Here is a 14,931-nt window from a genome sequence, read left to right as displayed (position 1 = left end):
TATTTTGAATTTTAGAGCTATTCTGGTTAGTTCATGGCACCAACACGACAAGATTAAGGGATATCTAGAAACTGGGAAAAATGTTAGTGGCTGTACCTTTGGCAGTTTTTCCAGAAACTGTTAGCAAGTGAAGTCTGAGCGCAGCAAGTGGACAGACGTAGTCTCGATGTGTATGTGTGGGCATCATAAACTTTATGGAGGTCTACAAAGTCTTTACAAGGAAGGTGAGAGCTGGCTGGCACTAGCTCCACTCCTGCTTTGTGTCAGTTGCTGGTCCTCAAGTGCCCCCTTGTTGGCCTCCAGGTGGTTCAGTCTTGAGCTCAAAGTGACACCCTTGGCTTCTCTGGTTCTGAGACCCTCAGAGGTGGATTGAGCCAATGTCCTGGCACCACAGGGTCTCCAGCCTGCAGGTGGCCTGTGGTGGGACATCTTTCCTGACAGAGCCTTGTATGCTAATTACCCTAATTAACGTCCCTTCATAAACATATCCTATTGATTGTGTCTCTCTAGATAACCCTACATGGGAGCATTTTGGGTTTGTGGATTAGAGAGGTTCAAGCTATGCCACCAAATATTAGCATGAGTTATCTTAAGACCATACTTTTGTTTTTAGCAAGATGAAAAGAGTACTTGTAGTGACTTACGCTGTATCTATGGAGCCTGCTTTAACAGTGTAAGGTTGGTTTAGAGTGAATTAATGATGCTCAAAAAATAACTGGCTCTTAAATTCAGCGAGCAAACAATACAAATGTTTTAAAGGCAATTATGACTATGCAAAGATGAAAAAACACACATTGACAAGATAATCTAATGCATTATTTTCTAGTCCATTGACAACACATTCAGATTGTTCAAATGGCCCAGAAACAATGTCAATAATATACTGTCTAAAACATTGGTTGCTTAGTACTTGAAAAATAAGCATCAAATCTTAAAGAGTTACAATGAAATGTAACTTCCCTGCAGATCCTTCCCCAGAAATGGAGCGCAATGGGATAAAACACTGGGATTTTTGAGTTTGTTACGCCTGGTGCTCTCTGTAACACAGCGTCTCTAACCTAGTACGGTCTCCTGCTGCCTCTGGTAGGCCTAGTGAGGTCGGCAGGTAATTGGGGGGACTGAGTCTGAAAACACCGGCTCACAGGTTTAAGGAAGGATTCATCTTTTTAATCTTCACATCCAATACCGTTTCCTCATTGCTTCTTTATGGTTAATTAAAAATACAAGGGAGCTGCCTCACTGTGTAAATACATGATATAATAATCTCACATAACTTGTTGGCCATCTTCAAGGATGTTTCAAGAGGCAGACTGCTGGGCACACAGAGTTCCTTGTGGTCACTGCATGCTACAGGGGTGGCTGTGGCTGGCTTCCAGGCAGTCACCTGCTTTGACACAAGTGTTTTCAGCCAAACCACTGTCACGGTAGGCTACACACATGTCCCTGCCATTTGCTCATCCCATTAAGTTTGCAGGTTTTTCAGCTTATAGTTGAAAAAAGGAATGAAAATAAAAATCCATTATGGCAAATGACTGCTGGTCAAGGCCTGTGCTTTTGGAATGGCTGCCTTTGTGGTGGTTATGTTTATTTTTTCAGGATAAATTAGTAAAAGATCGCCCAGGCATAGGACCTTCCTCTGGTCCGCAGTGAATGGGAGAAAAGCAATCATTTTTGGTAAGCATTTGAAGTTGTAACAATAGGGACTGACAGGACAATAAAAGGAAATCCTTTATGAATTTCAGATATTTGCAGTAGTTCTCTTGGTGTGCATGTTTGTAAAAAGAAGTAGGACTAATTCTCTGGGGAGAGGCAGGAGGAGGCCAGGAGGGCTGAAAGGTGTGGCTTTAAGACCAAATCATTTTAAGGCCCATTGTAGTCGTTCCTGTTAAGCATACACTGAGCCATGTGATGACTTTTATATATATATATATATATATATATATATATATATATATATATATATATATATATATATAAATATAAATTTCAATTTATTATTTTTATTACTATTTATTTTGATGATGATTCATCTTAAGACAGGTTCGCAGAGTTTCTCTAACAAAGGCCTGGTTCTATTAAAAAAAAACTATCAAAAGTTCTCTCTTAAAAATTACTATACTTCAGGCATTTTGCTAAGAGCTTCCCATACTTTCTCACTTAATAATTTCTAATACAAAGATAACAATATGAGTATTATTATTTTAAAAGATATACAGAGAGGAGGAGAGACAGAGAGGAAGATCTTCCGTCTGTTGATTCACTCCCCAAGCGGCTGCAATGGCCGGAGCTGAACTGATCTGAAGCCAGGAGCCCAGGAGCTCTTCTGGTTCTCCCATGGGGGTGCAGGGTCCCAAGGCTTTGGGTTGTCCTTGACTGCTTTCCCAGGTCCCAAGCAGAGAACTGGAGGGGGAGCGGGGCTGCCAGGACATGAACCGGTACCCATATGGGATTCCAGCCTGTGCAAGGCGAGGACTTTAGCTGCTAGGCTACTGGGCCAGGCCCTGTATTAGAAATTATTATACCTTATTTTTTTTAACTGATTAGGAAACAGCCAGAGAGACTAAGTAACTTGTTCATTATAACACAGTAAGCTTGCAATTTAAACTCAGATCCTTCTCCTTCAGGGGAATGGGGCAGGGACTGCGGGGATATCGAGGTATTTTTGACTATCACTAAGACCAGAGACCAGGGAGGATACTTACCTTTTACTGGGTGGGGGCCAGGAACACTAGATGCTGTGCACCTGACAGTCCCACAAATAAAATTGTCTTGAACTCTATCTGATTTTGGAATTTCCTCGTGGATATACAGGTGTGTAAGGCAATGTGAATTTAGAAATCTAACTCAATTTTATATGTAAGCACAGAGCAATGCTCTGAGTTTTCAATGCAACCTAAATATTCAAGGAGCATTGCATTTGGGTAAATTAAAGCAAGCTTATTTAATTCAGAGCTTTCACAAGTTACTTATTATTTTGGAAAATCTCATAACTGAAGTTTCTGTGGCTTGAAGAGCTCAAATCATGGGAAGAGTCTCCGTAGGGGCTTGCAGCCCAGCATCACACGTCCAGGGAGGACAGACACTGGACTGCCACCATTTCCCCTGGCTGTTGTGCATAAGCACTTACATGCGCTAATACACATGATCAACTCACTTTACTTAAATTAAAACTTGCCCTTAACAGAGCCAATCAACTTTATTTTACGGTTCATCACTGTGCCTTTTCAAAATATTTGCTACAAAGGGGATTCAGGTCTGATGAAAACTATAATTTTAAAAGACTCTTAAGTGTTAAGTTGCGTTATTTCTCATTATTTTTATGTGCGATCTTTGCCATTTACCCACAGATCTTTACTTAACCAGAACATGACTTTGTTTTATGAAACTCAGACCATGAGACAGCTATCCCCCGAGTATACATAGAGCTGGCAAATCAAATTCTGGGCCCTATCTTCCTGGAGCCCAGTGGCCTCTGGGTGTGTGTGTGCCTAATGCCACAGTGTGCAGACCAAAGCTTGTGTGCGTTTGATTCAGAAAACGACACTGAATTTTTTTTTTTGTGCAAAAAATTCTCAGCAGAGACTAAACGATGAGCATTTTAAATGGCCACAATGAGCGCGCGCGTGTAAATATATAATAATATAATATATATAATATATTATATATTATATATATTATATATATAATATTATATATATTATATATATATAATGGTACAGTCAGCTTGTGAGCAGGAACATAATTCCATAAATTATGTAACAGTTCTGTTATAAGTAGATGTCCTTACAATGGTCTCTTCTGTGAGTAAAGACTGTTTGCGTAAACAGCTAAGAAGTGATCTATTTTACATTTTAAGCAGCATTATGGTTTAGATTGGATGATATTGCTTTAACTGTCCCCTTTTTGAATTAAGGAAACCAATTTGAGGTTATTCACATTGTGAAAACAGATTATATAGATTTTCTCCAATTGTTCTTCTGAAAAACCCTGAACAATAAAGCTTGTTCAGTGTTCTTGAAGTCTAACACTGGGTATCGACTTAGCGTGAGAAATGTGCTGATTGCATTGGATAAAGTGTCCACATTACAAATGGGAAAGCAGGCTAATTTGCTGCCTGACGGCAGGAAAACATGGGTAAAATTCTGCTATGTTTTTGAAAAATATATTTTTACTGTTTAGAAACAGAGGTGCTGATGCATTTATGTTTTTGAACATGGAAAAATGACAAACCATAAAAAGCGCTCTCTGAAGCAGGAACCTCTGCTAAGAAGGCCTCAGGACAAGGTACATCAAAAGGTACACAGATTTGGATGAAATATTTGGATGAAAGTTTTCTTTAATTTGGACATCTGCTTTAGAATTTAACTTTCTAAACACAAATTATTTATATCTTAAGAAAAACTTTCTTTTAATTTAAATCTTCTCTAACCTTGCCTTGAACATTCATTACAACCTGAAATCTCACACATTTCCTGGGAGAACTATTTGCCTTAATTTTATCACCTGTTTAAGTAATTGTCTTATGAACACTAGTGGAATATTGTGGTGATTCATTCCAAAAGCAACCATATGCCTCCAAGTGAGATTTTTTTCTTTGGTTGCTGTCTTAATTTAAACTTCTATCAAAAATCACCTCTCAGGAACTTAATCTCTTGGTTCCTCAACCTTCTCACCTGAAAAACAGTGATGAAAATAACAGAAGGTGCCTTGCTTCTGTTGTTATTGTATAATGCATCATTTTATATCAAGAAAACAAGAAAAAAATTAATAGAATATCACTGCCACAAGTTTTCCATGTGCTTCTTAAGCAATAGGTTGCGGGTTCCTTTTTTCTGTGAGGGGTAACTCTGGGTGGATGCTTTCCCGGATGAAAACTGGGACCTGGGGCAAACTCAACTGTGACCGTTCCCATGCCCTTTCCTACATATATGATGAGGTGCTATGAACAGTCCGTTATCTGCTTTGTGACATAAAACATACAAAGAACAATTCACACAGATACATTAATGGTTCTATAGTAGCAACCTCCTATTATTTACTTTGTAATAAAAAAATAAAATATTATGACTACATTTAAAAAAATCTTAATGAATCCCCTTCCCCCTGCCCCCCAAGCCCTCCCAAGGCACAAGGACAGACAGACACAAACACACCATCACATTTTGTTGTCCCCTCTGGGGACCCTACCTTCATTTTCTGTGTTGGCTGGGACGGAGTCAACCCCAAAAGGATGCCACGGTTGCAGATCGTCCAGGCTGAACTCCCCATTCACGGGCAGAAGCTCCACGGTGGTCTTTGTTTCGGTCAGGGAAGGCATGAGTGCATCATTTCCATAACTGATTCTTGGCTCGCTGATCATGTTGGCCAAGACGTCATCGGAGTAGTTTTGCTCTTTCTGAAGCAGCTCATCTAAGCAAAACACAAGCAGTGCTTTCATGAGCATCCTCAACAATCCATCAACAGCAGCGCCACCACTAATGGGCACAACTTGCACTGCTCTCAATTGAGTGAGCTCACATGGCGATACTGGGAGTTCCAATAGTATCTCTACCTCACAAACGTGGAAACTGAGGCACAAGGAAGTTAAGTCACTTAGGCAAAGTCACAGCAGGTATCCCTGCTGGGGGTTGAATCCATGCAGAATGACGTGGGCGTGGGGGGCTGACGCTCTACCACCACACCACTCCTCCCAGAAGTGGCAGACCATGGGGCCCCATGCCCATTTTGCTCTCAGATACAGATTTTCCAAGCATACAACCATCACAAAGGAATTGACAGCATGCCTTGGGGGTGGTCTGAGGTACAGGGTCAGCAGCAGCCAAGCAGCAATCTCTTTGAAGCTCAAGGACATCCCAGTGAATGCCTTGTCCTTGAACATTTGCTCCATGGATATCCATGGATATCCTGCTTAGTTCTGGAACAGTTGTCATTGTTTTACTTTGGACAAGTCTGCCCACGATCCCTGGTCTCCTTGCCCTGCCAGATGTAGCTCTGGAGATGTGAGGGTCCACCCTTCTCTGGCTGACCACCTCTGCCTAACAGCATGTTTCAAGTGACTAGATACCGAACAGCTTGCCTGTTCCTATCTTCTAAGGGGTTCACGCTTCCAAAATATATAGTCAGCATCCACCTTTAGAAACTAGGGAGAAAGAAATGAACTTTGGAGAATATCACTGATTTAGCTAAAGTTCCGGTAGGCTAGTGAAGATCTTCCAGTCAAACAAATCATTACTGAAATCCATTTTACTAGAAAGAAATCAATTTACCTCAAATGTAATTATGGCTTTAGAACTATCTCTGGTGTATCAAAAGATGTATAGAGATCTCCTAATATATGATAGAAGATTTACCAGGTTGCTCTATAGCTATATATTTTCCAGATTTATTTATTTTTTATTGGAAATGTAGATTTTTACGGAGAGGAGAGACAAAGAGGAAAGATTTTCCCTCCTCTGGTTCATTTCCCAAAATGGCCTCAATGGCCGGAGCTGAGCTGATATGAAGCCATGAGCCAGGAGCCTCCTCTGGGTCTCCCAAGTAGGTACAGGGTCCCAGGGCTTTGGGCCATTCTTTGCCATTTTCCCAGGTCTAAGCAGTGAGCTGGATGGGGAGTGGAACAGCAGTGCATGAACCAGTGCCCATATGGGTTGCTGGCACTTGCAAGAAGATTAGATAACTGACCCATTCTGCCAGGCCCCTGTACACTATTTATTTTAAATCAGAGACCCAGAGGTAGCAAGTGTGCTAATAATATTTTATCAATCAGAATATCTAATTTTTTGATAACACCTGGGCCAAGAGTTTATTGTATATGTGAAATCAATCACTGGTTAATATTCTTGCAGGACAAAATGAAGAAAACTAAATCAGGATTGCCATTTGACTTGTAGCATTTTACTGTTATCTTTCACAGTCTCTTTTTAAGGTGACAAGAAATAACGTGTCTGAAAAATTGAATTTCCCTTCAGATATACCCATGGAAATGATTTTGATGGGATAGCCCTAAAGTACATGAATAATATCCTTTCACAGAGTCAGTTCTTTCGCAAGAAATGATTTTAAGTGATAGACTCTTTAGGAAATTAGTCCTTTTGAAGTCTAACACGAGTTACAATTTATACCTATTCACGGTGGCACATTCTGAAATTCATTGCTGGATGCTGGCAATGAGCTTTTCCTTACAGATTAAAGTCCTCCTTAGATTACCTCCAATTTTTCCATGTCTTACAGAGCCACAGCTAATGGCTCATAATTTAGCCAGTGTCTAACCTAACAGATTCAATGGGTATTTCTTTCCTATGAATCTTATGCCTGGCCTGTGAAGCACTTACTGTAACTGTGTTCACATATTCATCTTAGAACCTTCTCCTGCACAAGTGCAGGGGTACACTGTCCCTAGGGTCTCGGCGGCACTTACCTACCCGCCCCCGTTAGGTCCCCTCTGTCTCACAGAAATCCAGAGACTGTTCCCCACGGCTTCTCTGAACAATGCTGTTTCTGCCTTTTCCCCTCATCTCTTGGTCTCTAGCATTTTCTTCTTGTATGAGAGTACTTCCAGAAGTTCATGGGAAAGGGTGATTAAAAAAGATAAGTCTACTTTGGTGCAGAAAAGTTATAAGCCATGCTTCTGAGGGGTGTTCAAAGAGTTCATGGAAAATGAGTATTATGAAAGAAAAAAGTGTCTTCCAAAATTTTTGTGCACCCTGGTCACTAACCTTCTAGGTTCCATTTTCCACAAGCTTTTTGAAGTCCCCACATATCTCTTCCTACAACTCTCTACTTTTAAAGCGCCATCTACCATAAAAACTCCAAAGATCTCCTACCACTGAAAAATGTGAAACTGATTTTCTCAGCTTTCACTCCTGCCTCCCACTCTGTATTACAGTGGGTGAGACCCGCCTGACCCATGCAGTCAGTAGGTGTAGAACTGTGCTCTGCACCTGTGGCCCTCCCTCCTGCTTTTCTCTATCTCATTGCACAGAATTGTTCTCCCAGGCACAGAATCATCAGTGACCTCATTTCTCACACCCCAGGCTTCATGGCCAACAGCCCCTCATGAATTCTGTTTCTGAACTGTCTCTTCCTTCTCACTCATTACTTGGCACACACCACCCCATCCTCCCACCCCAGTCACTTCTGCCTGAATGGTAATGGTGTCCCCACTGCTTGCTGTGGTCTGAAGTCTCCTACAATCCAACTGAAGTGAAGACACATTACAGCATGCATTTCCACTCTCGAATCAAACACAGACTCCTAAAGAAACTGTTAAATTTATCTTGACAACAGAATGCTAGACTTTCTGTCATTGTCTATACCTACAATGTCAGTATACACCTAAACAGCAGAATGATGGACTTATGACTGTGTTTGAAGGACAATACTATTGTCATAAACCAGAGGAAGGCAGTAGGGGGGAGGGGAAATCCTTGAGCCCATGTAACTGTATCATAAAATAAATAAATGAATTAAAACAAGAACCCACTTAATTTCTCAAATTTGTAGTGGAAGGAGATGGGGCCTGCTGGGAAATGAGTAAGGCTGGAGGGCTGTAGTGTGGGAGTAGACGAGGGCCTTAGGAAAGGCCGTGGGGGGGGTCATCTTAGCTTGCTTTTTGTTCTGCTCCGCCTTGGGGCAGTGGGAGGACACAGCAGTTGTTTCCTCTGTAGGATGCAATGACAGGGTGCCATTTTGGAAGCAGAGAAACTGGGCCCCTCACCAAACCTCAACCATGCAGGTGCCTTGGTCTTGAATTGCCAGCCTACAGAACTGCGAGAAGTCACTGTCTGGTGTCTAGAAGTTACCCAATCTCAGGTGTTCTTTCACAGGACCATGAACTGATAGACATTTTTCTTCCTGTTAATTTTTACTCTTCTCTATTCCCTAAACCATTTCCTAGCACTGATGAATGGCTCTTCCTCATTTCTGTGAGCCCTCATTTTCTACTGAATGAATCCCCTCTGTCAGATCCAGGAGCCCTTCGGGATGTGGGCCCAATCTTTATGTCCATCCATGTGGTCCATGGTTCCTTGTGGTCCACATCTTGCTTCTCTGGGGCTGAACTGTAGAGGTTGTCTCTAAAGGTTATCTCTAAGGTTATCTCTAAAGTTGCATTTCCAACACTGCCATTCTTATTTTCTGTCCCTGTTCCCTGGAAGCTAATCTGTCCTTACCTAAATCCTAAGAACTCTTTAAAGCCCAGCTCAAATATTTCCTCTGTTATGACTCTTAACAAACACAGGACACAATTATTTTTATGGCACGGAGTCCATTGCACATCTCCTTGTAATTTTCTCCTATTTATTTCAGCTTCCCATAGTTTCTTATATCTCATCACTGGATAATGATTCAATTACAGAGTAATTGTGGAAATTCTTCATGATAAGCCTAACTATGGTCCAATGTCATTAGCAAAGCTTTCCCTTCTGATGGTGCTGCATTTAGACATAATTACCAGTAGCCCTATGGAATACTTACTGCTTTTGTCTCTCAAATAGGTATTTCTCAGCATTTTTATGGTCTTGATCCCACCTCAGCCCTTCAAGCCAAGGCGGCACAGTAGGATATCAAAGTGGGAAATCTTACATTTGAATCCCATAGAAGATCTGGAACATTTGAGTTGACATAAATCTCCCTTTTGTACAGTTAGCAGGGCACTTCCCCTAAATGCCCAGAACAATGGTGTGTCCCATGGTGATTAACTTCCTTGTTTTATTATATTTATTTTCAGAAAACCTTAAGTGAAAGAATGAGAGTCAACAAAAGCTACTTTTTAAGTAGAGTGAAAAGTATTTACTTAGTCCTTTTTCCTTTTTTTTTCTCCAAAAAAAATGTACACGTCCTTAAGGAAATCTACAAGCACCACAGTTGTGTCATTTGGAACAACGAAGATAAGGGGAAGAGTGACAGAGAGCAGATACAATGGATTCCAATTAGGGCGGAATTCAACTGTGTGATCACAAAATAGCTGAGGCAGCCAAGGAACTTTGTGACATTATTAAAGTCTCTGGATTTCAGCAACGATTAACATGTTGGTGCTGGGCAATTGAACTTATGACAAAATATCCAAGGCCAAATTGGATTAATTGTTCATTCCAAGAGGGACTTTATCTCTTATTGCCATGGTTTTGTGACAGAAACCACATTTGTACTATGTTGGTGGCCCTGATGGATTGTCCTTTTTTTCCTAAATTAATTGAATATTTTATTACAATGCTTTGATGGCCCATTTTGGGGATTTTCAAAGCTCCCAAGCATCCATATTTGCCAAATGCTGTGTTAAACTAAGAGACAATTCATTCATCTTCCTCCAAGACTTTTTTTTTCCTACTTAAAAGCTAGTTGTTATTGTGGGAAATACCAGCAGTTACCGCTCTTGTCAAATATATTCTTCACAACATAGGGGTACCTGAACCTTGCAGTTAGAAGTGACAATATGTAACAGTTTAACGATGATCATGTTTAACTTACCGTTTAAGCTGTAACAATGTGTTTTGTTCTAACCATACAATGAGGCCCAATACCTTACTCTTATAAAATGATTTGCATATGTATTTAGGCTCACTTACATTAAAGAGGCGCTTAGTGATCCAGGTGGTTGGGTCCCTACCTCTCCCCTGGGAGACCCAGATGGAATTCCAGGCTTCAGGTTTGGCCTGATCCAGCCTTAGCTGTTGTGGCCATTTGGGGCTTAAGCCAGCAGATGGAAGATCACTAATTCCCTCCCCCTCACACTTTGGAACTCTGTTTTTCAAACAAAAAATCTCTAAAAAAGGAGAAATTAGTTTAGGTGCAAAAATTTTTTGAAATCCGTGTACAAAAGTTTTCTTTAGATTCTGTGTCTTTCATTTCTGCAGAAGCCACCAGACACCATGATCATTCATTTACAGAAAAATGGACTTATAAAGGCACTGGTTAAGGGGAAACACGAATACTAGATAATTGCAGATCATTTCTATGTTAATTCATTGACCAGCTTGCTCAAAATTCAACAGCCACATTTTACATTTCAAGAAAGTAGTTTACAATTTTAAATCAGTTCTAATCACTGAACAATCTTTCCCAAATCTTAAACATTCGTGAAGAAATGGGCCTTTGGCTAATTGGGTAAACCTTGGATTGACATTCCCATTGGAGTGCCTGGGTTGGAATCCTGGCTGCTTTCCTGATTTCAATTCCCTGCTAATGCACACCCAAGTGGGGAAGCAGGTGTCAGCTCAATGAATTGGGACCTGGCAACACACATGGGAGACTTGGACAGAGTTCTTGGCTCCTGGTTTTGGCCTGGCCCAGTCCCAGCAACTGGATGCATTTGGGAGTGAACCAATGGACATAGGTCTCAATCCAACTCTGTCCCTGTCTCTCACTTTTTCTCTGTTTCTAAAAATAAATGAGGAAATATTTTTCTTACAAGTTGTGAGTAAAAGATTACCCATGGAGGGCATTTGTTTCTATAAGGACTTGGCCTGTCTTTTCCAAGACCAGGCTGTTAGGGTCTGCTTTGGAGACCAGGGAGATGCTAGATTTTCTTTAGGAATTAACCTCCACTGACATTTTTTCCTCTATCTTTTTCTTATTTGGGCTTCTGGCAGGAAAATATATCACCGTGCTCTCCTAAAAATACTTTCTCAGGCTGCATCACAGAGGATTTCCATATGGCCAGTTCTGATCTTTTAAACAGCCACTGAGCTTACTCATTTGCCAGGAAGGTGGAGGGCGACAGCCTTACATGCTACTCAGTGCACCACAGAGGACACTCAATCCCTGCACTAGCACAGCTGCACTCAAGTATTTGTAAGAGGGATGTAATTTTTCTGACAGTAATTCCACTACGAATCAGCTGCCAGCACTTCTAGCCATTCCGCCCACACCAGGACTAGGATCAGATTTTATTTTCCAATCACAGTCTGTGCATGTCTGATTCTTGGCTCAGCATAAAGCTACTATGCTGTTTATTGTATTTATCATCTCCATGGCCTTGCAGGCCCCACAAGGCTTGTGTTCTGTACTCATAAACCTATGGGGGTTGTTTGGGTACATCTGCAGCTCCTCCACGTTGAATCCTTTATCTGTACTACATTGTGTCCTCTGGGGACTTATTAGGAATGCAGAACCACCTGTGCCATGGAACTGGTAAGAATGAGAATCTGCAGGTTACCAGGTGAAGTGGCAGTGGCCACATAACTCTTTGCACATGGATACAGCCCTGAGGCTGCAGAGATACCACCAAGAGATGACTGCAGTCATGACTTAATAAAGGACCAACCAGGCTTCAGGACAAAAGACAAAACCAAAGTAAGGTGTGAGGGGTGGGGAACAGCTAAGAAAACTTACTCAAAACACTTGCACTCAGATTCCTAGAACCTTATGTACTCTGTTGTCCTAAAGCTATAGTGGAATGCAGTGGGTTAACAGCTAGCACTCATTTGACAGCCCAGACAGCACAGAAATATAGGTTCCCCTTCCCACCCTTCCTGCCTCCTCTGGCACCATTCAAGTTAATTGAAAGCTAAACCAGCTGTGGAAGGAGGTTTCTCGTTTGTGCCCTGCCCCTCCTGCTTCCTGCCACTCAAGTTAACTGACAGTATAGAAATGGCCCCAGAGGCTGCAGGCATGGGCCCCTCCTGTCTGCCACTGTGCTACGTTAGATTAATTAACTACAGGGAAACTTGGGGATCCCGAAGCTCCCTTTCTGCTTCCTGCCACTTAGTTAACTGAATGCATGGAAACTTAGTCCTGCATGGCTGTCAAACTGATTGGAGGATGAGAGCTTATAAACCTCTGACTTCCACCACATGGCACAGTGGCTCCTGTGGGAGCTGCTGTCGCCAAGCTTGGACAGTAAGACTCCTAACATCCTACTCCTGTGTCTGATGTGCTCTCACACTCTGCAACGAAGCTATCACTTAGGCTCAATCTGAACCAGACAGCTGCTGGAAAGGGAAAATGTCACAGATTCCCAATCAGACCATCCATCTGGGTGGCAGGAAGCCATGACAGCAAGAAGATGAAGTGTTCAGAAAACAGGTCAGGGTGATGGGGATTCTGAGGAAGAGAATCTGCTTTTAAAGTCCGGAGAGCAAGGGTTGGGCCCACGTGGGCAAGGGAGGTGGCCGGCAGGGAGCCACAGTTCATGGCTAGGCTCTTGCCAGGAAACAGCAGCTCCCTTGGCCACTGAGAGATACATTTTCTTCTGAGCATAGACTTGCCTGAAGTTCAGTGGAGCAGAAGCTATTTGATGTGCTGGGTTTGGGGACAACCCATGTGGCTTGATTACTGCAGGAATGTTTTGCTTTGTGTATATGCTACAGTTGTCTGTAATGCCATAGCCATAGATGCATACAACTATGTCATGCTAGGATCCTTTGAAAACACGAGACAAACTACACTCAAAGATTTTCCATTTTCTGTGTCCTTTTCTTATCTCAGCCACCATCCGAAACAATTTTGGGAGTGGGACTTCAGGCCCCATTGGCATTGGAATGAACCAGTATCTACTCGAAAAAATGTATTTTAAGCAAGTAACTGGCAGAACTGACATTCACATCCAAGTACCCCAATTTCTAGTATAACCTTCTCACTACTGCATGAAAATCTCCATTCTATAGAGAACGTAGCTATGTAACTTTGGGTAGTAACAAATACTGTAGAAGCATAGCCCCATCTATCAGCACAAGCACTCTGATTTTCATAACGTGATATTTGTGAATAGATTTGGAAACAGACAAATTCACCAGCACCTCTTTCTCTCATAAGAGACCACAGTGGAAGAGGTTAGAGCTGTAGTCCTGGGTCACACAGCTTTTGGATGGTGGGATGGTATGGAAAAGCCAGGCGATTCCAAGTTGTGCAAGCCAGGCTTGCTCCAACAAGTGAGGCCCAACTGCTCACATCCATTTTGACACTGCACTCTCCAAAGCAGTTTTCCCTATTAACTCTCTGGCCCGTGTTCAGACTTCTCCTTTCTCAGGATGGTCTGAACATGACAGTTACATGAATCACTTTCCGGTTCCATCCACTCAGAGTCAACCTCGGAAAAAAACTTTTTGATTGTGAGCTATTTAAACAGTTAAAGACTAGATTGGTTTTGTGGCCTTAGCTCAAATCTCTTTTCTCACCCATAGTATTATGCATTGGTCAGGATACATCAGTGGCCAAGAACCAAACAACTGTGTACGACAAAACTACATTTTCCAAGTTAGGGAAGCATTTATAGCCATATTATCACAAAACTGCTGTGTTATGAATTCAGTTTTTAGCCTTGACCCTGAGAAGATAAGTCAGTGCTCTTTTTTTAACCGCATCATCAGTCTTGAAAATCTGAGTTAAAATTCAACTTCATGTTTCAATGTGGGTTTACTTTTGTTGAGTAGTTTTCTGGTTAGATTCTTAAATGGAGTGTGTTTTGCCGAATCACAATCACAAACTGCCCCTGGAGGCAGCACAAACAAGACCCAACATCACTTGTGAAGACAGCCCTCCCTTACTGTAAGCAATACTTTCCTGAAATATCACTTGCCTGGCTTACACTGAAAAAAAAATTAAAAAAAAGGAACAAACTCTTTGTCAGTTAAGAGAAATTCTCCTTTTGGCTTTCAAACAGCACAGATCAAACTGCTTAGATCGTGTAGATCAATCAGTAGCATCAGCCAGAAATCAACGGAAAAGTCAGACTCCTTGACTTCTAAAAGAGGACTAAAGGGCTCCTTTCCACACTTCCTTGTGGAACTTGTGCCAATGTCTCAACCTCATGTCCAGCTACATCGGGGCATCATGGTCCTGCCTGGTTTGGAAGGCATCTACAGCACAGACAAAAAACAATCTTAATGACATAGAAGTGATCTCTGAAGGCGGATCCTATTCATGTTATGATTCTCATAGGCCAATATATAAGTCTCCTTAATTTGAAAAAAAAAACATCGTGAGTTTATCAGC

The 14,931-nt window shown here is 41.7% G+C and overlaps 1 protein-coding gene across 6 annotated transcripts in view; it reads right to left on the bottom strand.

Annotated features, from left to right (window-relative positions):
• Positions 1–14,931, bottom strand: part of APP (amyloid beta precursor protein) — a 235,436-nt gene that overhangs the window by 16,813 nt on the left and 203,692 nt on the right. For all 6 annotated transcript variants that reach the window (XM_004588599.4, XM_004588600.4, XM_004588594.4 and 3 more), the window contains one exon: positions 5,188–5,409. In XM_004588599.4, coding sequence (XP_004588656.1) covers positions 5,188–5,409 — 222 coding nt within the window. The remainder of the gene's footprint in view (positions 1–5,187; positions 5,410–14,931) is intronic.

The sequence above is a fragment of the Ochotona princeps genome, chromosome 3 (assembly GCF_030435755.1).
Source record: "Ochotona princeps isolate mOchPri1 chromosome 3, mOchPri1.hap1, whole genome shotgun sequence".
NCBI classification, from domain to species: domain Eukaryota; kingdom Metazoa; phylum Chordata; class Mammalia; order Lagomorpha; family Ochotonidae; genus Ochotona; species Ochotona princeps.
Note: the sequence above shows the minus strand (reverse complement) of the source record. Positions and strands in the feature narration are given on the sequence as shown.